Genomic DNA, 24,344 nt, shown 5'->3' with positions numbered 1-24,344 from the left:
CTCAGACCACGCTACGCTGTTAGCCACTCTCTTCCCCAGCACACCAAGAACATCTTGGCACATATAAAGCCGGGACTGACTCTGACTTAGCTCCACTCCCAGCCCCAACCCGAGTTGGTCCTTCAAGGGGTGCACAAGGCTTAATTACATGGGGTGCCAAAATAGCGCAGAACGACTTCTTGTGTCTTGACCTCCCCAGCTATGTTCTTGGCCATGCACTGGTAGACGCCTTTGTCTGACTCCTTGGTATTCTGGATCATCAAGGTACCGTCTTGCAACAGGTTCAGGCGGTTGTCATCTTTCATGTCAATCTCGTTACTGAAAAACAGCCACAAACAGGCAAAATCTGAAAGGAGTAAAGACTGGTGATCTTCCTCCGAGCTGCTGGGGGAGTCATGGTGCTTTGCATGCGTTGCAGTAAACTGGTGTTCCTTGGAGCTATTCTGAGACTTCATGAAATTTATAGCAAGAGTTATGATTTACAGCACTGAACTTCAGCTCCAGCTCTGATTTACTCCATGGGTAAGCTACTTTTTCTCTCACCACTGATTACATACGACATTTACAGCCCATCAGGAGAGCGTAGTGTTCCCATGCAATAGCATCGTAGCTATTGTCAGGGCATCTAGGCCCAGAAAGCTTGTTCTCATTATTTACTAAGTGCAAATATAACAATGAATTAATATTGTTATTGTGTGCAGCCATTTCTATTTGAACGGGCTCAAAGGCCTCAGGGGGGCAAAAATCTCTAAGTAAGTCACTGTGGGACCCCAACACAGCTTGGACTCCAACCCAACCCGAGAGCTGCGAAACATCTTCCTTCTTTCTACAATGACCTGTGACTCCTGGATCCCAGCCCACGGCAGAAGGTCCCACTGCTGCATCCCATTTGTCCCAGCACGAAGGAATCTTGGATGGCTGCAGATGATTGAAAAGGGAGAAGGGACCTCTCTCCCCCTAGGACAAAGGCTGAATCCACTATGGAAACTAATATGCTTGCTGGGCATTTATTTAATTCCCCTGACATCTCCTCACTCTAGTCATATCTCGTTTGTGGAACATTTATTATCATTACCCCTCTTACAATGCTATCTTTGGGAGCCTGCCAGCATTTCCCTAACAAAACCTTCCTTCCAGGGGACTTAACTCAGCCATAAACTTTTGCTCTGTGCTGAAACCCTGCCTGGTGGGGAGTTAGCTGAAGAAGCATACATTGATCATTTTTATTAATAACAGAGCCCTGTTGGGCTCCCACAGACAAGGAGCTCGTAAAGCAGCAAAGTAACTTCACTTCCACAGTGGGCAACTGCTTGAGCACAGAGTATTTTATTGTGTAGCATTTCCCAGAAACACTTTGGCATCTAGCATAGCCATATATATTTTCAGTGTTGCTGTATAGAATTATAATCTATACACCGCTTTGCAAGGTCTGTCTTTCAGCGGAGACCAGTGATTTTTGCCTTTGAAAATGAGCCATTCTCCCAGCACGCTAGGCCTTCGGTGAGAGAAACCTAGAGACTAGAAGCATTTCAGCAGTTAATAAATGGCAAGCATGGTAGCTTAGAGCAACATGAAATACTAATTTTATTTTTTTTCTGATCAAAAGACAATTGCTTTCAGCCTGCAGAGTATGTTTATGGGAAAGTTATAAGCTCTTGGAATCCACTACAAATGCAGATGAAAACACCACTTGGATTACGTGGTCACCAGAGAATGCTATTAAAAGGAAGGTAAATACAACCCATGAAATATCCATTTCTTTTTTTTTTTTTTATGTTGCGTGAAACAGCTTTTGTAAATATAGGCAGTCACTGAAGAGCTCGGTGCTTGAAAACCTTTGCTACCCCAGGGCTCATTGTGTGTGACTTACTTGTTGTGCAGCCAAATAATCGCAGGTTTTGGGTTGCCTTCTGCCCTGCAGGTGAAATAAACTGTGTTTCCCAGGAGGACATCGACATCGTGAGGTTCTGAGGTTATGCGAGGCCTCTCTGCAAAAGACCGTTTTAACACAACCCAGTCTAGAGCAGCACAAAAACACTTACAGCCCAACTGGAGAGTAGTGGGTAACGCAACACCCATCCTGCAACCCCCGAGCAAGCAGGCACCAGCAGAGCCCTAGGCACAACGGCATCCACCCAGAGCCACCCCAAGACTTCTCACCAACATCAGGAAAAATGATGTCAGGGAGGGAACGGCATCATTCATCTGAGCCTGATAAAAGCCCTGGAGAATTGAAGTGGCTCTTCCTATTGCCAGTATGTTGGGCAGTGGATCAGCTCCCCGCGCAGCCCCAGGCAGCACTGAGAAAAAACAGACCTGGCTGTACACTGGTTCACTATAGCTGTCCCAAGAGTTGGTCCCTGGCTCCCCCAAAACAAGCGAAGAAGTCAGTGGCGTCCTCACCTGGGTTGTTTTTCTGCCCCTGGCAGCCTGCTGCTCTCAGCAACTGCCTGCTCCATCTGAACATAGTGCCAGCTCCCTGCAGATCACACCACCTCCCTTTCGACAGGATTTAATTCATTATGTCCCTAATTCATCAGCCGACCCCTATTCAACCAAGCCTTTCACTATGTGCTTCACTTTAAGATGTACTCAAGCACTAAGCAAGTTAAACATTTAAAGGATGTGCTAAAATAGAAAAGAATTGATGTACGTGGTCTGGAGTGCTTGATCTTGATTCAGCAGACTACCTACCCATCTAACAATCTGTACGCTCACCAGTAATCCAGTAAAACCAGCTGGATTATTCGTAAGATTAAGTGAGAACCTGCCACCTTTTCCAGTGGAAGGTCTGTGCCCTTACTCCTTAGACTGCAAGCCAATGGCTTGGCAACCAGTCTCCACAATGCCACCGCAGGACCAAACCCACCACAGCCCCATGGCACAAAATGCTGATCCAGTGCAGATTTGCTCCGCTGCTTCACGTCTGCTGAAAAGTGGTGGGTTAACTTGATGCCAGCAGGCTTCGTACTGACTCAGATATCAGCTGCCTGCATCATTAGCGCTTTACACTGAATTATGCATCATTTGTCTTCCCCAGCTGGCACACCACCAGTGTAAAAGCCTAATGCCAGCGAAATCTTCCCACCAGGTGCTCTGGCTAATTTGACAGACACCCCACTGTGCGCCCATGCCTAAACCAGAACAAATTTACGTTAACGGCTGTACTGTGGCACCGGGTGTGTGTCGGGGACAGCTCGTTGTGCAGCACATCCACTTGCAGCGGGTCCCACTCCATGTGTCCCCAGCTGCTTTCTCTAGACCCCTCCTATTCCTCCCTGTCCCTCGAGGGACCCATTTGTGCCAATTCAACTCTTTGCATGGCTGTGCCCTAAATTAAGCTGTGAAATGGTCAAGAATTTTAAAAAAATAATAAAATCATAGGAGAAAAGCAGAATGCAAGGGAGAGTTCTTCAAAATCCAGCTGATCGCTCGCATCTGGCTCACAGCATGGCCACACACACGGCTGGACTGGCATATCCAGGAGGGATGCTAATAGCTGGCCTGGGCGAGTGGGAACATCCCAAACTGACCCTACAGTGAAGTATCAGGGAACCACAGCCGATGCTTGTGCCATCCTCTGCCGATGCCTGCACTTAAAAGTCAGAGTTTTGTCTTTTTCTATATGAAATATTTAACTTTGGAATTTTTCAGAACAAAACCTTTCATTTCAAAATGGCATTTTCCAGTGAGAAATTATCTAAATTTAAAGAATAACAGCTTAACAAACACAATACATTGCCGCAGTCAAACAAAGCATTCAGCTATGTATCTACTAAGAGTTTGCTTAGGTTTTCAGTTGTGTTTCCAGCCATTGCAGCTCTCCCAGTGTTCCCCTTCTGTTCAGCCTAATACGGGACATTTCTTCTGGTTGCTGGTTTAGCCACCGACCGCAGCAGGTCCTTTACTGGCCCTACTCTATCTAAAAACCAAGACGACACCTGCCAGCCAAAACAGAGCTGCTTTCAACCCCCACACGACCGTCAGCTTTCTCTGCATTATCCTGATAACTTAACTTGTGTGACCCCACCGGGACTTTTCCATTTCAGCAGTAAAAGGAGGGGGAAAGCAGGATGCCAGGACAGGGAAGAGGGAGGAAAAGGTGTGGAGGAAGCAATTCCTAGACAAAAACCCAACTCCAAGGGCTGGGGATGGCCGGTGGAAGGATTTGACCTCGCTCACCGCAGTTAAACTCCTGGGCGGTCAAGGTGACGATGGAGCGCCCGTGCAGCTCCCGAGGAGCCTCGCAGGTGGCGGCTGTCTGGATACTGCCCTGCTCAGCGTATTTCTTCAGCAGCTCAGCCAGCCACATCAAGTCGCAGTCGCAAAGCAAGGCGTTGGAGTCCAGCCGCCTGCAAGACCGAGGAAAAGACGGTTCATTTCCCAGCCTCTGACTGCTGCCTCCTTCTCCAGGACACAGGAGGGGAACAGTCCTCCGGAGTGAAGGATCACCTGGCTGTTCTTCCCTGCCTTTGATTATACCCAAATGAAAATTTGAGATATTTCATTCCCACAACGTTTAAATAGGACGCTTAACTAAGTCAGAAGGATTTTGCTGAAAAATTAACATTACCCATCAGCCATTCCGGTTTCAAATGAAAACTATTCTGTTAAACTGGATTATGCATTTTTGGCTTAATTTGAGGCAGAGACAGACACTGAAATATTGGTATTTCCCCCAGGATGGAGATTTCAACCTTTACTGAATTCTGTAAGAACAGCAGGTAACACTGCCTCTGTTAGAGCTTTTCATTCTCTTTCACTCTTAGCTCAAAAAACCTCCCCCTTGATTTTAGTGTGCATGGGATCAATCTCTTTCTGTGACCAGCTGCTAGAGGTTGTAGCATTTCTGCACAACTCTAAGAACTTTTATTACTGCAACGTACGCCTGAACCGTGCCGAATGGAGCACCGGTGACCTCCCAGCGCACCCATGCTTTTTCTTCCGCTGACCTCATTCCTATGTGCAGTGCTGCGCGTAAGGATAAATAAAGATTATAGGGGGATTAGTTGATGCCTCCTTCCCCACTGACGGTTTTACAGTAGATGGGTCAGGGCCATTGAAAAAAAAAACATGGAAGAAAGGGCTAATGTTTCCAGAGACAAACATTTGAGAATGTGAGATTTCACACAAGGCCACGATACAGCATTTTATAGACACCCCACCTTTTTCTCTGACACGTACAGACAACATGTCACAGGTTATTCCCTGTTAGAGAAAAGCAAAGCATTTTACCTGCTTGCAGAAATCACACAGGGCTGCAGTGAGAAACACATTATTTTCTTCTAGTTTAAAATCGTGGCAGAACACCAAAATTCTTTAGTTTTTGCTTTTTTTTTTCCCCAAAACACATAATTGAACTGATTTCCAGAGATCATAAAAGACAAACAAAGCAAAGCCCTGGGGGGTTTAAGCAAGCGAAAAGTAAGCTTAAGAGACAGCCAGGTTATGTGGGAATAACACACCAGGGGCATTCCCACATGGGATGAGAATCGTGCACCTTGGCACCCCTCTGAGTATTTTCAATCTCTAGAAAAAAAGCCTTTTCTTTTATGACTATGATTTTTCCTTCCATGTTAGATACTGATCTGAAGACGTGATTGAGGTCATATCAGTGACCTGGCCTTCCTACATTTTTGAAGGATGTTTCATGGGTTCAAGCTGTGTAGGACAGCAGAGACTTGTGAGGACTTTCCAGGAATGTTCATTCCTGTGGCATTATTGAGCTGTAGGAAGACCATAGTTAGATTATAATTAGACACTAGCATGAAGAAACCACTAACTGGTTAAATCAGCTCTCACGTCCAATCAAAACTGCTTTATAAACTTAGCAGTGGCCTTAGAAGTGCAACAACTAAAAGCTTTGCCAACCAGGCACATTTTTCCTCAGGTCCTGGCCATCTGATCAAAGATAAACAATTGCTCTTTGCAGGCAATGTTTTTTACTTACAGTCGTTTGAGGGATTCCAGTTGAGAGAATGTCCCCGGATGAATCCTGGAAATCTTGTTGTTGTGCAAGAATCTGCGATGGGAGAACCCATGCCAAAACATTATTCAGTATTTGCACTACACGGATGATAACATCCCAGGTCAAAACTCAGTTTAAATACAAAGGCTGCTCATCAAAATGGAGCTTAGTTTTTAAATTTAATGTGTTTGTTTCCATGAGCTATAGGGATTTCATTCATTTGCGAGTGCAATGCAATGCATCAAAGCGGAGAGCGGGCGTGGACTGGAAACGGTGACTCAAGATGTGATGTAACAGGTTTAAACTGGAACCTTAAAGTTAATCTGCTTCATGCTCTGCAAAGGGAGGAGAAAGGGCACGAAATCCCCACAGACTGGACCCACCCTATGTTTTCTGTGCCTTGGTCAGCTCCAGTTTAGAAGGGACCTTTTCTTTTCCCCCTTGCAGAAGATAGGGAAATTTTACAAGGGCAGCCATTGAAGTAAGGCTCCAGGAGAAGACGCTAGACAACTCATGCCCTAGACTCAATGTAGTTATTAACCCAAATCCACAAGTAAATCTAATTCAGACAACAACAGCCTAAGCTGGGCTTATCTCTGAACAAAACCGAGGCAAATTCTCACTTCCAGAGTCTTAGCACACAGATAAGACTCCCCAGTTCTTAGAAAAAAAACCCTGATTGCACTAAAATGCATCAGTGGGGACCAAGATGGGATAACTAACTCTCCGTTCCTATAATGGAGGGGGAAATTTAGTTATGTCTGTTACATCTAAAACTCTTAAGAGACCATTGACAAAAGATAGGAAGCAATTTTAGTAGATGGAACAGGAAAGAAATACAAAAGCAGTACAGCTCATGTGCAAATGTCTGCATACACATGTGTACACGTGAGTTCAGCCTAGTTGGATGCTGACAAACCTTCCTCTAAAATTTAAATCCAGAATTTTTGTTGGCTCAAATACAGAGACTGAGATCAGCCATAGTGTACCGATCCAGGTCTGAATTTTCCTCAGGGTGTTTGGATCCCATGATTTTATTTTCCTAGCATGTATGGACATAAGGCACATTTCCACGCAGCTTAGAAGGGTCTGTTGGTTTCACCATGGAGTGGGAACCACCACGTGAACTTTTGTCCTAGTGGCTACATTACTACTGGAAGCAATCCTGGGGAGCAGGAGACACAGGACTTTGTTTCCTAACTGCTTTCAAGAAGGATGCGTATTTTTCTTGTTAGATTTTCTTCTGACTTTATTCCTTTTCCACCCTCTTTTTTTTGTACGCACTGCCCAACAGTGACTAATGTTGACCTTATCGTCAGAGTAAAATTTCAGTTGGCTTGGCCAACTGTAGGGCTTTCTGCAGATTTACCCCTACTTAGGTGGAAACGTGAACATAACACAACACGGGAAATTCCCTTCATATTCTCAGTAACCCTTCTACTTGGCAAGTACATAAAATCTCCTTCTTCAAGGAAGTTTCTTTTTGCATTTCCCTCCATTTGGAAGATCACACTTCATGCTATCAAAACGGTTACACAAAACGAAGGGTTTTTTCCCCCTTCTCCTCACCCCCTTACTCACAAGAAAGGTCCCATCTTTACTTACAGCCTTTCAAGTTTAGGCAGGTCACTAAAAGTCTCTGGCTCCAGGCTTTCCAGGTTGTTGAAATGCAGATAGCTGTCACACAGAAAATCACAAAGGGCAGGGTTACGGATTGCAATTTAGAAGACAGAAGATCTTTCCCGATCAATCCACCAACGCCCACCAATCGGTCACTACACATCTCAGGGCAGATGCGGAGAAGCCAGCATTCTCTTCAGTGTCTCCACTTTCCACATGCAAAAATGTAGCCAACGCTCTTCCCTATTCTGTCAATTATTTACTCTCTCTCTTAATAGGAGGAGGATAGATTTGCTCTTCCTTGAAGCCTAAGACCACCACCATCACTGCAAATTGCCTGTGGCACTGTTAAGGGTCAGGATGAAACCACTGGCCATGGAGACCCGGCAGCAGCTGCTCCCATCTGACCACCGTACGGGAGTTTTCCCTGCCTTTCCCCTAGTGCCTCGGCATTCCCCAGCACATCCTTGGATTGTCAGGGAGGAAGAAATAGCCTTACTCTAAGGCACTCATTCCCAGCCTAGGAATTGCAACATTTCTGAATGGGATCATGAGTTTGCTGAGAATTAATTTGTAGAAAAAGGCCCTGAACAACCTGATAAAACTTTGAAATTGGTCCTGCTTGTTGCTGAAGGTGGGACTGGAGACATCCAAAGGTCTCTTCCAGCCTGCATTTGTCTCTGATTCTAACAGGGGCTCCCAGCACGTGCATCCACCCAGCGAGAGCAGAAACATCTGGAAACAGCTGCCACGGGGCCATTCTGTTTCTGCGGAGGGAAGGCACAGTCCCCAAAGACAGAGAGGGTGCATTCAGCTGGAACACTTGAATCTAAATGGCACATTAATGTGAACAGCCCAGTTCCTGCTAATACAGGTTAATGTTTTTAGGTCCACTAAAATCTCAAGTGTGACCTGCTGTTCCAGAGGCCTGGGATACCTTCTGCACTGCCCCAGGTCACCCCTTGCCATCAGCAAAGGAAACCTGGGGTCTGCAGAGCAACACCCCACAATACCTGAGTCTCGCTGTTCCCATTAGCTGTGACATTCACCAGCATAACTGACATGTTCCTGACCTTTAGATGCAGTTCGGTATGGTTTCAAAGTTGCCTAAACTCTTCCCCCCTGTTTTACACAGGCATAAATTTCACAGCGGACACTGATTAATCACGGATCTACAAATACTCATTCTGCTATTGTAGCTGACTGCGTTGAGAAATAATTGCCTAAGCCGCCACATGGCTGTTTGATTTGTAATGGAAGGATTCATGATAAATGGTCCACTATCAGAGCACAAACCGAGAGACGGTGACTCAGATTCTGCAGTGGAGGGCAACAGTGGGGAGAGACGTACGTGTTTTAATAAGTCTCAGATGTCTGCTGTCATTGCTTTGGACCTTGAGGAAAGCATCTGATACTGTCCATCAATCGGGTTATACTTTTTCTTGAAAAGCTGGCTTGTGGGGTACAGGAAAACGGGGTAGGATTTGAGCAAAGCTAATTCTTTTGGAACCATGCCTGCCTGAGAGTGAAAACAGATGGGCCTTTCAGAGGGTTGTTTGTTGGTTTTGTGGTTTGTTGGGTTTTTTTTTCTTTTATTTGTGACATCAAGTCTGGAACGGTCATTGTTAAAATATCACTGCGGCCAGCATCATCTCCTCTCTAAACATAGCTGAGCCAGTATCTGCTTCCTATGTTTTCTCCCAGGCATTCTTGCTGAGCTGTCTGATGAAAAAACAACTTGTGCACAAGGTTGGTAGCACACCTATTGTTAAGTTTGCCTGAAACTTCCCATCGTATTCTGTCCACTTCTGCTGTCAGCCTGGAGAACAAGCTGGATCCTACCCCTTTTACAGCAAAATCCTTAGTTACATTCCAGCCCTATAAACACTGTCATTTGGCACAATCCATGAATTAGAATGGTTTCACCTGTGGTCCCAGTTCTCCAACGATGCAAATAATTCCTATACTTCAAACATCCATGCTCACACTCTCTCCATATGTACACATGTATTTACACACATGCACATAATATATCACAACCCTGGCATGAAAAATCCAATCCCAGTTTAGCAAGACACTTTAGAAGAGTCAGACCTCAGTCTTCCCATCTTACCTTGAGCATGGAGCGCTAAGAGTCAAAAAACAAAACTTCTTTGACTGAATAAACAGCACAGATTTGCAATACACAGAAAGGGAGCAAATAAGGACTGCTAGAGTGCCACTGTGGTGGGCTCCAGCTGCCAGGAAAACACGCAAGGCATCCCAGAGTGCCACACAGCTTGGAGGGAAGGTCATTACTGTCTTTGTTTGGATCCATCATCTTCTCCCCCATTGCAATTTCCAGATGCTTTACAGCATGCGAGCACCACCATCCCAGTAGCTCCCATGAATACCCCGCAGCCCCAGCTCTCAGCTTGCGCTTCATCCATTCATTTTCAGCAAAGGGTTGGATAAGGGAGAAACTCAGCCAGCACCCTCAATTCAAGCAAAGGGCCAGATCCTACTCTCTGCTCCAGGAGTCCCAGCAGGCGTAACCACAGCAGGCCAGCTGCCTTCTGCTTCAAGCCATCCTACAGACCCCCATCTCCTCCCATCATGAGGTCCTTGGACGTAAAGGGAATCAGAGGCATGGCTGGGCTCTTCCTATGCTCCAGAGGTTTAGGGTCAGGAGAGAACATACGGGACGTCAGTAGGAAGAGACCTCAGCATTAACTAACCAAAATCAGTACTGGGACCAGCTGTTTTCAAATGAAGCCGGTGTAGTCTTGCAAAGCTGGATGATAAAACAGTAGAAGCCTCATCCTACTCCTTGCTAAGTGTCTGGTACTCTCCACTACTGGAAGCACAGCACTTGGGTTAGAGGAGCCAATAAATCAGCTCTTACGCACATCACATTCATCAACAGACAAGGCTCGTTTGTACTTACAGCTGTTCCAGAGAACGGAGCCCGTTGAAGGCGTGTTGCTGGATGCTCTGAATTTCATTTTTATAAAGGTAGCTTTCAAAAGGAGAGAAAGAAAAAAGCATTAGGATAACTGATCAGCAGTTGTGTTTTAAAAAGACACAGGAAACAGCTATCAACCTCGATCCAAAGCAGAGCTTTCTGACTGGATTCAAGGGCAATGTTTTATAGCTGTGACATTCACATCCAGAAATTCTGACCACAGAAACTACGTCCTTGACTGGCAAACATTAGAAGTGGGCTGTTAAATTTCAAGGAGCTTAAGAAACTACTGAGCTACCAACTCACAGGTATTTCAGGTTCTCCAGATCTTCAAAGGATCTTCTCACAATTTGTTTTATCTGATTATTGTTCAGCAGCCTGTTCAAATCAAGAAAGAAAAACAGAACCGGTGAATTCAGCACGTGTGAGACTTGGGGCATTTGTGTTCCTGGATGCCCACTGAAAAATCCCGAACCTATGTTTTCCAGAGTTTAAAATTTAAAGGGGTTAGAAGTTTGGATACTCACACCAGCAAGCCAATGAGAAGGTTTCTCGCCCAGAGGTGCCAAGTGCTTCCAATATGTACAAAGTTCAAAGACTTTTCTTTACCTTTTGCCACAGTGGTTTTCATCCCAAAGTTACAATTTTGGCCAGGAAAGGGATGAGGGGAAGGGAGACAGGCAGAAGGAAGTGGAGCGGGGGACAAATTAAATCATTGCTGCCACTCTTGTACAACCGCAACGGTTTTTGAAGGTGCATGGTTGTGTTCAACAACGTGTGAGCAGGGGAGCGCAGAGCCAGTTTTTAAGAGTACAAACGCAGTTTAAAATGCCACTTCACAGTGAAGTTATAGGAGTTATAAAATGGTAATGCTTTGTTCTAATCACTTTGTGTACAAATATATGCAAATGAAAAATAAATAAATACAGATCTGACTCCTGAGGCTATCCAGAGGCAGCCTCCTTCGATCTAGAGAGCCTTGTGCCAGGTTTTAATATAAAACCTATGGACAGGTTTGCCTTGGCAGGCAATCTCTGACTTGTATGTGCAGTTGCCATGACTGTGCCTGCAAATGCTGGCCGGTGCCGATGACCAGAAACACAGCTCATCCTTGTAATAACCACGCTGTGTGCAACAGCGGTAACCACGCAGCTGAACGCTACGAAAACCTCTTCTGCAACCACTGCCAAGCCCAACACCAAGAAAACGAAATAAATCACTTATAAATAGCTGTTTAATATACAACGTTTAACTATTCATTGTGGCTGCCTAACCGCACTCCTGTGGGTCTTTTGCCGAGGTATCCCACTGATGTTCGTATCTGGCAAACCTCACTGCGGCCGCAGAGCTGGTGGAGCTTATAGCCCAATAGCTCAGAGCAAGGATTTCACCAGGTACACTTATTTTTAAAATTCCTAAATGAAGATGTGGATGGAGAGGAGAGCTGCGACCGTGTACTGCAAAGATTTGTTTTTCTAGTGTTGTAGCAAAAAACTGCTATTCCCTCTGCGAGCAGCCAGACCTTACAATGTTGGGTCAAATTCAACACGTGCATTGGACGTGCATTTTCTATTTTACAAGCTCCTTTTTGTGATAGCTACGCTCCTCAGAAATGATCTGCCACCAGGCAGCAGGTGAGAAGACAGTTCAGCACTTTCCCAGCAGTAAAGCCCAATCTTCTGCTTCTCTTTGCTGGAGAAAATAGGGTAGACAGAGCATCAGCCAGCCTCTGGCACTACAAGCAAAGGTCCCTTCCTGGGAAGAACAGTTTGTGCAGGTAAAGGATGGAGAGAAAAGACAAGGAGGCAGGGAGAAATGAAAGAAAACGTGTGGGAAAAGAAGATGAAGATCAAATCAAACACCTCAGGGATGCAAAGATAAAAGATGCCAGAAACACACAGGTGTTATGGCAGCTTCACAGGTTGCCACCAGGCATCTGAGCCACACCAGCTTTCCACCACCTTGTTCTCAGGCAGAGTATTACACTAAGGGTCCAAAAAGCACGTAAGAAACTCGAGCGCAAAGAAACCTTCGGAAGTCAGAACAATAAGGGTTTGAGAAAAATCTCAGTATCCTTGATTTAACTGTCCTCTCTTGATTAGCTACCCTGCTACCATGGATGTGGGTGCCACTACCAAACTGCACATTGCCAGGGTTGTGGACGAGCAGCCCGAAGAGGTTAAGGCAGAAAGTTGCTGGAAAGTTTCTGCACAGCTGGAAGCAATGGCTCAATACAAACGGCTGAGGTTAAACAACCCGATTTCACTCATAAGGATGCAAAAATGATGTCAAGTCCTTGGAACACACTATTCTGCTTTGACAGCCAGATATGCTGAGTGGAAATACAGCCCCTGAACACCAACCCGAAGGTTTATTTGATGATTGAACACCCAAGGAATGGAAATAACTGCTTGAGAGCAGCGCAGGAGAGGGCTTTTTCTATTTACCCACAGGACAAAGACAACACAAGCACCAACCGTGCACGCTTCCTTCCCTGCCCTCTATCAGCGCGCTTTCATCTTCAGCCAGAGGAGAACGAAGGCAGCTTGTTCTCTGTTATCTGATCCTTGGCCCCACTTCTGAGGATGCTAGATGGGCTGATAGACGGGTGCCAGCTCCGACGTCATTCCCGTGGACGTGAGCACCTGTCCCCTGCCACGCACCTGGCATCGGCTGCTCCTTTCACAGGGGACACGAGATAATGACCAGGCGAGCAGGTCCTGCAGGCAGGGTCACACCAACAGCCTGAGCAGCCCCACGCACCACGACGGTCTGGACTCCTTCGCTGACCCTTTATCTTTAATGCAGCCAGTTCGGACCAGGACTGAAGTCCAGGGGGGATTTCAAATTGCAACATGTTGTCTGACTGCATTTTGGTGCTATTTAAAAGCATTCACCTAGTCCGTTTTGTTGCCTTGGCTATTTAGGACAGTTCAGGGGAATGTAATCAGTGATCCAAGCCAAGTAAGACCAATTCTAGAAGTTCAGATGGCATGAAGTACGCAGGCCTCTTATCGTCTGATACTTAAAAATTTGTTCATTACCCGATTAAAGGTTAAAAAGCGTATGGAAGAAGCCATCTCTGTTTCCTGTCTCAGGATTCCCCATTGTAATAGAAGGATATGTCCTGGAAAAAACTCAAAAGTGAGATAGTTTACGAAGTCCATCATAGTCCACATATTCCAAAATGCTGCTCTCAGAGAAATCCATAGACAAGACAGCACATCTGGCTCCTATAAAGACTTTAGATGGCTTGTGCACAGCTGTCTGCTCCTTGACTTCTGTGCAATTCACCCAGACAGAGAAGTGTGCAAAATCCTGGCATGACCTGGATATTGATCCCGGCTGCAATCAATAGCAAAACACTCAAATTCCTGTAAACGTTAAAGAGGATTGAATGCTAAGATCTACTGCTAACCGGATCTGCTGGGAATAAATGCTCTGGCAGACAGAAGCTGGAAAGATCATTATCGATGCATGTCTTAAGTACACCCTGTAGCAAAACAAGCTAAATTAAAAGTATCAGAAGTATGTTTCCTGGAGCTTATCAAAAGATAGCAAAATGATGTGGCATTCCCTTTCGTGCCAGCTGGTGAACTGGGCTCCAAATGAGTAGGTAGACTCAATCATACAGGTTTTATTCCTGAAAAATTCTTCTGGGAGGTTTGAGATGTACAAGCACCAAGAGATCTGGCCCAGATTCCCTAAGAGAAGATTTCACATCCAGTTTCCTTTAGGTTTTATGTCCTGACTGCTCCTCCCTTCTCCTTCCCCGCCCTCTCTCTGGGTTGCCAAGCACAGGCTTAAGTTGCATTAAATGAGTCGTTTTCTGTTTTGAAGAATGTATTAAATGATGTGACAGTACAGAATTCTGACTCAAAATGTGTACTCTTTCCTCTTTTCATTTGACAAACTGCATGCTACAGTCTTTGTGACATAACAGCTATTTTTTTCCTCCCACCATTAATAGAAATCATCACATAGTGTATTTAAAGGGGGAGAAAAAGTGAGTTTCATGTTCAGCCATGCATTCTCCCTTGTTGACAGAATGATCTGGAATAGCCATTTCCTATATTTGAGGGAGAAACTTCTATTCTGAGATCCAAGCAGGCTCCGACATCCCCTCCTTGCTTGCAGGAACACGTTCTCTCAAGAGCTACTAGAGGGTTCAAGACAGAGCCTCCATGTTACTCCTGTCATTCACCCTGAAACCCTTTACAAGCAACATCTAAAGGAGAGCTGCAGAGCTCACCAGAAGTGCCTTTTGCTCTCACCTAAGCAGAAGGAGAAACATGATGTGAGCAAGGATGACATTGGCAGGGCAAAGGCAGAGGCAGAAGCACATACCACGATGTGGTCTCCACGGAGTCCCTATTCTCTAGGGTGCCCATCCCACAGGCAGAACAAAATACCTACTGGGGAAGTTAAGAAATACTGCTTTGGTCCCAGGGTTGGACATTTCTATAGACGATACTGGAAAGACCCAAGTAGCAGCGACCATTTGGCTGTGATGGTCTTGGTTTGAAAATACAGCAATCCACCAGTTGGGTCAACGTGGCAGGGTGTTGACCTCCTGTGGGAACACGTAAGGGGACAGTCATGCATGGGTGTCATCATCCATCCCCACCCAAAGATGACCTAAAGGAGCAAAGACTGGAAAGCAATGAGACGCTATGCCTCACCGTGGGCTCGCAATGTGTTTGCTGTCTTCCACAGTCCACCACCTGCTGTGAGCTAATGTTGGGTTAAACGATGCAGCTGGTGTTGGCAAACTCAAGCAAAACATCTGTTGAGGAGCTGTGGGTATTTTGTGGATGGCATACAAGAGGTTTTTCCCCTCCTTCTCCCTGCTACCCTATTTTTTTTTACTGAGGGGACACATTAATGGTTTAAGAATACACAAAGGAGATCCTGACGCCAATATCTGCACGGGAACTGAGAAGAGGCAATAGGAAGGGATGAGGAAACCTTACAACTCTAAGACCTTTGGCCCAGGAGGACTTCTCCAGAGCACTGTATGTTGCTGACAGCCAACGAGCGAGCTCCCAGTGGTGCAGGATTTAGGATAATTGCTTATTACCTGTGGTGCTGTAGCAGGAGTCCCCAGCCAGAAGCATATCATGACTATATCTCTTCCCGAGACAAACAGGGCTCCTGTTTTTAATTTCAAAGTAGTGCTCTGTAATTTATCAAATCTCTATGCCAAGGAGAGAAAAGAAGAGAGCAGAGCCAGGGGAAGGTTTGAACTGTTGAAAAGCCCCACTGGACGTTCATGGCAGCCTCCTCTTCTGTCAGTCTCACAGCCCACCTCCCCGCATCCAACGCAGGCTACAAAGGTTTCCTTATCAGGGTGATTTATAAACTCAAACTTGGATATAGTTCAGCCATCCAGCCCAAAAGGAGATGCAGAACGGAGGCTTCACCAGAATCTGCTGTCCTTCCTCCGCCAGGCCAAAGCATTGTAGGGAAAGGGTCTTTTAAAAGCATTTATTTGCTTAAGGAACATTTATTTAAGTCTCATGGCAGAAAGCTGCAAGCTCAGAGCTCTGCATATGGAACCTGAGCTACTCTGTCCTCCAAACCTCTTGCTTCAAATATTCTGGCCAAACTTTCCCAGCAAGTCTCTCAGGGATTTTGAAGGATTTATTCTCCTTATCACTTGAAGGCCTATGAGAGTCCTCAGGCAAAAGTTTACCATCTAAGAAACATCAGCAAATTCTTCAGCTCTTCTCGGTTTTGATGTGGGAATTGGACAAATCAAAGTTCCTGGAGAGAAATTTGCTTTAGGAGTATGAGGTCTGACATTCTCTCATTCAGTTACCAAGCTCCTCATCCGTGGGAGTTAACTACTGCGAGTGTGAGAATAACTGATTTTTCCAGTTTGCTGGCCAAACCAAGAAATACAACCAAGCATACGAAGTACTACCTAAATGGAAAGGTTTCATTTGCAAAAGCAGTTGATCCTCAGAATTCAAATATAAAAATGCCGTATTTCGTTAGAGCAGTGTTTCACCTAGTCTAGTATTCCAGCTCTGACGATGGTCATAGGACACTATTTAGGGAGAGCCTGCCCACTGTCTGTGCCAAACATGTTCCTCTTACTGTCCCGGCATCCGTAATCATGAGATTAGGGATGTTGGGGGGTACCTTCATGCCTATTCCCTTTAGTATCTGTTCATGGACTTACCGTCCTTGATTTCCTTGTCCAGGAGGGTGTGGAGACAGAAAGCAAAAAGAATTGGACAAATTCACGGAGCATAAACAGGTATTATAGAGAGACAGGTCTTTCCATCTCAGCCAGGCTGCGTATCTATATCTAGCTTTAAGCAGAGTGGCAGGAGTCAGAAAGAAAGAAGCAGAAGTCTTGCAGATGTCGGGGACCTGCCTAGACCAAGGCACTGGCAGGGCAGAATCTGGGATCTCTTACAAAGCTCCGCAGGTTGGGTGGAGCATCTCTCCAAGTGAAGGCCTGCCAGCATCCTTAGTTTCCCCAGGGTTCGGCTGAAACTAGCCTGGCGGTCCTGCCGTGCTGCCTGCCAAACATCTGTCTGCATCACACAGAGATGACATAATTTGGAACGGTTTGTTTTCTCGACTCAGGAGAGCTTCAGGGGTGGAAGAGCAGGTCCAGAGATCAAGATGCTTCAGCAGAGCTTTGTGATAAGGTAAAACGCTACGGAATTGGACTCTATTTTCTCTCTAGATATTTTAGTCACTTTTCTCACCCTACCTCGAATGACAGAAATCCACCAATATTAATCTTCAGGATCTTTTCTCTCTATTATTTTTGGTAATTAAGTACCACGTGGTGCTGTTTGAGAGACTAACATGAGCTGTTCTTGTGCTCTGGAGGAACAGCATCGTTGGCAATAAAGTTTTCTACCAGTCTACTAGTTGACCACCTGTCCTATGAGCAGGGGCCTATGAGCATGGCCGGGGTAATTTGAAGCATCCTGCAGCCGTGGTTTGGCCAATCAGTCCCACACATACAGTGACACAATATTTAGCGAATTTTGATTTTTAAAAGCTAGCTGTTGAACAGGTCTCTCTGATAAAGTCCTGCTGTATTCCCACTCTTCCTAAAACTTCTTACAATTGACTGAAGTCCTTATTGCCCAGGTCTTCCTTCTTTCAGCACTGCCATCTTTAAAGGATCAGGGACTTCAGATCTCTCAAGGTCAGACAGAACAAAACAACCTGGAGTCTCTCTTGCCATTTGGGACCATGAATCTACGAACCCGGGAAATCTGAGCATGCCTGTCGTGCAGCGCAGGTTCCCAAGCTAGCTGGTCTGCTTCGCAGAGAGATTCGAGCTTGGACCTGGAAATCGTATAGCTGTTAGCGCCATGTTACAGCTCAAATAATCAGATCTGAGTCTCAACGGGCCAATTACATCCAGCACAGTGCTGTGCTGACACAGCTTCTGCTTCTGATTTGGGAGCTGGTTTGTTTTCAACTGCTTGGCTATACGGTGCAGATGTACTCATATCTATCTTCAAACCCTCAGCCTTACAGCGGCAAGAAGCAGCAAAGGTTCCCACTATTTCCTTTGAGCAGAGCGAGAAACTTGTTAGTAAGAGTAGTATATCACACCGACGTGAGCATGCCTGCTCTGGCTGGGATGCAAGACTAAAGGAACCACCTTCTACTCCCATTCCTATCTGCAGTAGGGTAGGTGTAGGCGTTTATTCTAGGGCAAGGCATAGGGACAAGACAGCATTTGGAAGGATGCACTCTCACTTCAGTCAAAATCATGTAGAGCAACTAATGTGGTTCATGCATTTGAGGAGGCCACGGAAAGGAAGAAGCTCTTAATGCATCCCTCTGCTACCTTGATAACAGGCCAGAACTGTTTTTACGGTCTACTCTAAAGCCATACGTGCTGAAACATCCTCAGGCAGTGACAGTATGCATCAGGATTTTTCATTTTTTTTAAAAAGACAGTTAATTGCCAAAAAGAAAGTTATTAAATTGCACATTTAATTAAAAAGGGTAAGAAACATGATCCAGGGTAGAGCAGAGAAAATTTTAAGGCTCTAGGCAGATATGCACAACTTGGCTGAAATAACTAAAAGACCAAGGCCATCTTTAAGCCATATGGGGGACAGTACGAACGTAAGTAATAAATGGATATCCTCACCGCAGGATCACTGGGTGGAACTTACAGCGTGTTGAGGTTCTTCAGTCTCCTGAAGTCTCCAGGTTGTATCTCCTTGATGTGGTTGAAACGTAAATCTCTGAAAGCAGAAAATACAATCAGCGCACTCATGATATAAACAAGCCACTAGCAATCAGCATCATCCACGGGAGGGAGGGAGGAGAGCCGCTGGGAGAGTCTATTGTACCAGCCCTACACAAAGGGGAGAAATGGAGACAAAGATCAGGGAAGGGAGCGGAGAAAGAGCGGGGACGATGGCTGGGGTCTACTGTGGTCTGCAAAGTCAGCCAACAGCCAGGACAAGCCTACATTTACAAAATTCACTTTAATTTCATAGAAAAAGTAAAGACTGAAAGGACTCAAGTGATCATTTCCATGAACACTGGACAAGGTCTGCTGCTCAACACCCCGACTTCATGTGCAATTACATTTGCATCTCACACTGATTTGTAGAGGAATGCACATCATCACATGGACCCATTTTTTAGCTCCCTAGCAAAGTTATCTTTACCTTAAAATGGTTAAATCTGATCAAATAACCTCATATAATAAGCATTTCACATTCTGCTCTGCAATGCTCCAAGACTCAGAACAGCTTATCGCTGCCTGCATTTCAAATTTGTGCCAACTTCAATTAGAATTAGTGGAGTCCAGGGGATTCTGGCAAATTTCAAGGGCTGTCCATGTAACTACATCGACTTGGAGCCCTAAAACATGGGTTTTTGATTGCTAATGAGATAATAAAATAAGAGCTAAGTGGTTTAACCTGGTTAACCAAGCAGAAACACTTCTATAGGGAATGTGCATTGATTTGGCACCTGCCATGGCCCAGTGTATTATAACAAATTGCAAAAGACTGACAAATGTTTTTTGCTGCTAGTTTCCATCCAAAGCACAACAATGAAGTTGCTTCTTTTTCTCCTACGCTGCCTGGTCTACCACATTTAGAGAATATGCAGCTATTTCTCAGTTTAAGGCAGCCTTTTAAGGGCATTTACTTTAAGAGGAAAAAACACACGAATATGCTGAATTGCCCGTCATTCTGGGGGTAAGTTACAGAGCATTTGGAGGCAGAGTTTAAAACAAGAATTATACAAATAGCTACAAGTTCAACACATTTTTAGAACAGGCATCAACAAGATTCGTGTTCGTATAAAATTAAGATTAGAAAGAGGTGCATTCATCGCAGGTAGCTGTAAACTCAAATGGACAGTGAGCATCCAAGGGGGCTGAAACATCTTTGAGCAAGTGCTCGAGAAGAGGATACACAGTAAGTAAAGCTGATCTTATTTTTTAAGATGTAATGTTTCTTTAGCTTAACAGTTTGCAAAACTAGCTATTTTATGTTAAAAAATTCCCACTAAATTTTCTTACTTTTTAGACAGAAAATGCACAGCATTCTTACTTGAGTCCAGTTACACTGAACTATTAAATCTCTGTCTTGTTACCCCTCTGTCATCACTGAATGCCATAGAACACATGCCAGTGGAAGTTGTCTTTTCTGTTGTGTTTTCTGCTTTCTGTAACTTTTCAACTCTGAACAAAGGGAAGAGAAGACTAATGTAGGGAGAAGTCTCTCCCCTTTCCTAGTGGTAAGTACTGCACACAGAAGAGTTAGAGGGCAGGAAGGAACACAGCTTCAGTATTTCAAAAAAAGTGTTGGAATTGTAATTTACAAGCACCGTTTGTCCACTGCCAACTGCGGTCCCGGAGGATCACCCTTCGGAATTGCAGTTTTTAACAGTAACTTTACCTTTGACATTTTCTGGTGTGTTTGGCTTTACTTGCATTGCTTCAAATGGGCGTTTCTTGCTTTTCTTGTTGGAAGGCGTTACGTACCCCTCTTCCCTGATGATGTGAATTTGAGGATATCTGTACGGATTTTTCAAGGCAATGGTTGACACCACAAAGCCCAATACAATTAAAGATTGGCGGAGGTGATAGCACAAGGTGCTGACTATTCTCCACGGCCTCATTAAAAGGAAATGAGGAAAGCCTAGACCATGAATAAAGGTGAAGAAATGCAAACTTGATTTATACACTGTAACGCACAGACACCAACTCTGCCTGCCCCGGGGGGCTGTAAAGAGCTGTGTAATTAGTCCAGGCAGCTGGCTACAGGTAATAGGGAACATAACAAATAAACGGAAGAAATACACAGGGGTCAAGGCTGAAGCTGTTGATGCTCACGGAAGGCAGTGGGAAGCAGGCAGTGAAGTGTAAAATACCACTTTGGGTCACAGGCTGCAGGTGGGGGGGGGGGGGGGGGGGAATCAGACTATTTTAATGAACAAAGACAACTGCAATCCTTCACATCCCAGCATTCACATAAAAGCGCACAGCTTCCACAGCTGAAACAAAAAGCAAAAGCCAGAACCACAGGTGACTGAAAACATCTCTGAAAACCCAGAAAAAAAACCCCACAAGCTCCTCCACTCCCAGGGTTGTTTTCGCTATCGGTTGCTTGCCGAAAATGACTCCTTGGAAATGGTGCTGTGGAAGTTTGCACCTGGTCTCCAGCTCCCTAAGCAAGTCTGACCTCCCAGGAGGTGGGTTTCTTCACCTGCGAGAGCGATAAAGCAAACCTGGGCTGCAGAGCCTGGCAGGAGTGACCCCGTGCCACTAACAGAGGTGTCACGGCTGTCGCTTGGCTGGACCATCTCTCAGTAGTGCTCCTGCTGCTGAGAAGCACATGGATGGAGAGATGCCTCCTGATAGTTCCCACTGCTCAGCGAGCAATGGGCGTCTGGTTTCATGAGGGAACTTTTCCCCTACACCATCCCCAAGGAGCATATAATAAAACTTAGCTTATTTTAATGAAATATCTTGATTTTTCTTCTTTTTCTGTTCCAGGTAAGACCTTCAAGTGAGTCCCTGGACCCCAGCTGTCTTGCACTCCTTTGGAAAGCTCACTCTCCGGTTTTCTCTCCATCACACAAAGGCAACAGCTTTCCCCACAGACAAAAAGTGGAACTGAAACAGTGCATGTCTACTGTGAGCACTTCATTTCAAGAAATGGTGTGAATTAACTGGCGAGAATCCAGAGGAAAGCAATGGGAGCGATCTGAATTCTAGAAAACATGACAATGAAAAGAACTGAAATGGCTTATTTAGCCATAGATACAATAACTATGTCAGAACTTTGCTACAAATAGAAAAGGGCAAATAGTCACTGACTAAAACTGCAGATTCTGTTTTAAAAAAAAAAAATCTTAAACAGTAATGCTAATAAAACGCTCAGGTGGACTGCAGGTGAGACAGACATTAGCCACAATACGGTTTAGGTAGTGTGGATCCTGCCCTGGAGGCAGAAGGATGGACTAGACTATTTTGCTCCCTGTATCCAAGAAAGCAGTAAAAAGACACAAGTGTGGATGTCCCTACACAGCAAAGAAAGCCCCCGGAGACACAGAGGAACCCAAATCTTCCTCCTTACCAATGCATTAAAAAAAACCCAATACTTTGGCTCATCCATAGCATTTTTTTCTCCAGACCTTGCCTTAGCCTGAAGCTTAGCTGATAATGAATGCCATGTAGGGCTGCACTGGGAAATTCCTGGCTTGTATGTATTTGATTGAGAACATTCCCTGCAGAGTCCGTCCCCTCGTACACAGAAATGCTTGTTTCTCTCTATTCCCAGGGCACTCACTCTCGAAACTTTACGTTTCTTTTCACGAACAAGTGTGCTTTTTACGGGGACCCACCACGCAGCTTCTCCCGTGCCAGCCCGGTCCAGCTGCTGTGTGCACCGGCAGCTGGGCTCCCTCACTCCCGCCTGCCGCTTTCCACCTTGGAATTTGCAAAATGGGCGGGGGGGGGGAGGAAATCCCTTGTGATTTAACTCTCCCCCATGTTTTCAAGGCCAACGGTCCGGGATTACAAGATACCTTTCCGCAAGGAACAAAGGGGATAACTGCTGCTAAAGGATCCTAGATCCTTTTCTACCTTCACATACACAGTGCCTGGAGGCCTCGGACAGCAGCTGTCCTGCATCACGCAATACTGATCCCTCCGGACAATACCAGTTTGACTGGCTCAGCAGAAAATCTCACCAAACCCTCATGCCAAAGCACGATAGCTTTGACAGGAAACTGGGCTGGAATACGTGGATAATCTAGGATCTGCTACTGAAATAACTCACCTTTTCTGACTCTGGGAACTCTTAACCCCATTGCAGAGGCTTACCGAGAATGCCAGAATTTGCAAATGGATGGGGAAACAGGTATTTACAGAGTGATACTGGAGTCTTTCTGATCCTCCCAGAACAATCATTCCTGAAAGCACTGTGTTAAATAATTGACAGCAATTAGCATATAAAACAATCAATGGTTTTTACAAGAAACTTCCACTTCTCTTTAATCTATTTAGGCTTTTACAGAATCATGTATTACTATGTTAACTAAGCAGTTAATTAGCCACAAGAGGTATTTTACTGCAGTTCCATGGAAATTACTGGGTTTGTTTCACTGAAGCATCTTTTGTGTTCTAAACTTGTGCACAGCAATGATGCTGGCAGTTCTGGACCACTTCACCCAGAACTGGTTGAGTAAGTGGCAGCCACCCAATCATTATCAACAAAGACACAGAGTAAAGGTGGTTTTACAAACAGAGATAAGACACTGAGGTTCCTTCCAGTGTTTCCTGGGGAAGGGAGGGTGTGAAAGACATCCTAAACACAATTCTTAAGTCAAGTTTCCCACATATAAGAAGGGCCAGAACATTTATCAGAAAGACGCTCATTTCTCTTACTGATCCGCAGAACATCGGAGTCGGCTCTGCAGGTTCCCCCATCCTGCCAAACAGCTCCAGTCCTGGCAGGAAGGGAAAACAGCCTTGCTGAGATGGAAGTGAAGTCTTCCAGATTCACTGTCATCGGCTCCTCAACTCAGGAATGTCCCCCTCACACACGAGTCCCCAAATGGCTTTAATAAATGACAGCCTTCATCTCCGAATCCCTACATGGACAGCTGAGCATTGCCATCTCTGCTAGACAGATGAGGAGACCGCAGAGAGGCTCAGGGCTGGGGTTTTTTCCAAGTCCTGGCTATTTTGGGGTGTACCAGCTTAAGACATCAAGATTTGACTGTTCAAGGGGTGAAAAGGGAGGAAAATATGTTCAGCATGGAAATACCAGTAAACCAGATTATAAGATCATGGATGAAACACAGAAGAGCGAGCAGATGCAGAGCCTCGTGCTGCAGAACAGGCGGCTGTTCTCTGTTTGCACTGCCGCACTGCTTACATTTTGAAGTTTTAGGGATGGGCACACTAGATTTTAATGAAGAAATTACCACAGGCATTCCTGAAACCAGCTTTTTAAGATTTCAGCTCCCACCAACAGGGGTCAGATTTTCAAAAGGGCTCCCTCTGCATCAGCTGGGGCAAGATAGTAATTCAGCAGTCAACGTACCAAGCTGTTTTGATCCCACCTTTTCTGTGCACGTAAGCTGGCGTCAATGTTGCACTTCAGAGCCTGGCCCTAAAGGCAGTGCCAGGGCAGGAGGGGTCTGCTGGTGCTTCATCCCTGGTGGAATCGTTTCATCAACTGCCACAGAGCATCCCTTTAGCTCTTGCCCGTAAAGGCAGGAGCAAGGAATATCTCCAAAATATAGTTTTGGCCCTGGACACATATTCAAGTAGGGAGTTTACACAGC

At 45.3% G+C, this 24,344-nt stretch overlaps 1 protein-coding gene across 1 annotated transcript in view; it reads right to left on the bottom strand.

Moving 5' to 3' along the window:
• LOC143167031 (peroxidasin homolog) overlaps nt 1–24,344 on the bottom strand; it is a 46,525-nt gene that overhangs the window by 17,217 nt on the left and 4,964 nt on the right. Inside the window, exons 2-9 of the mRNA XM_076352023.1 lie at nt 18,698–18,769; nt 10,839–10,910; nt 10,515–10,586; nt 7,574–7,645; nt 5,951–6,022; nt 4,183–4,352; nt 1,871–1,988; nt 149–318 (exon numbers count right to left, since the gene is read on the bottom strand). Of these exons, the coding sequence (XP_076208138.1) occupies nt 149–318; nt 1,871–1,988; nt 4,183–4,352; nt 5,951–6,022; nt 7,574–7,645; nt 10,515–10,586; nt 10,839–10,910; nt 18,698–18,769 (818 nt within the window). The remainder of the gene's footprint in view (nt 1–148; nt 319–1,870; nt 1,989–4,182; nt 4,353–5,950; nt 6,023–7,573; nt 7,646–10,514; nt 10,587–10,838; nt 10,911–18,697; nt 18,770–24,344) is intronic.

The sequence above is a fragment of the Aptenodytes patagonicus genome, chromosome 14 (assembly GCF_965638725.1).
Source record: "Aptenodytes patagonicus chromosome 14, bAptPat1.pri.cur, whole genome shotgun sequence".
NCBI classification, from domain to species: domain Eukaryota; kingdom Metazoa; phylum Chordata; class Aves; order Sphenisciformes; family Spheniscidae; genus Aptenodytes; species Aptenodytes patagonicus.
Note: the sequence above shows the minus strand (reverse complement) of the source record. Positions and strands in the feature narration are given on the sequence as shown.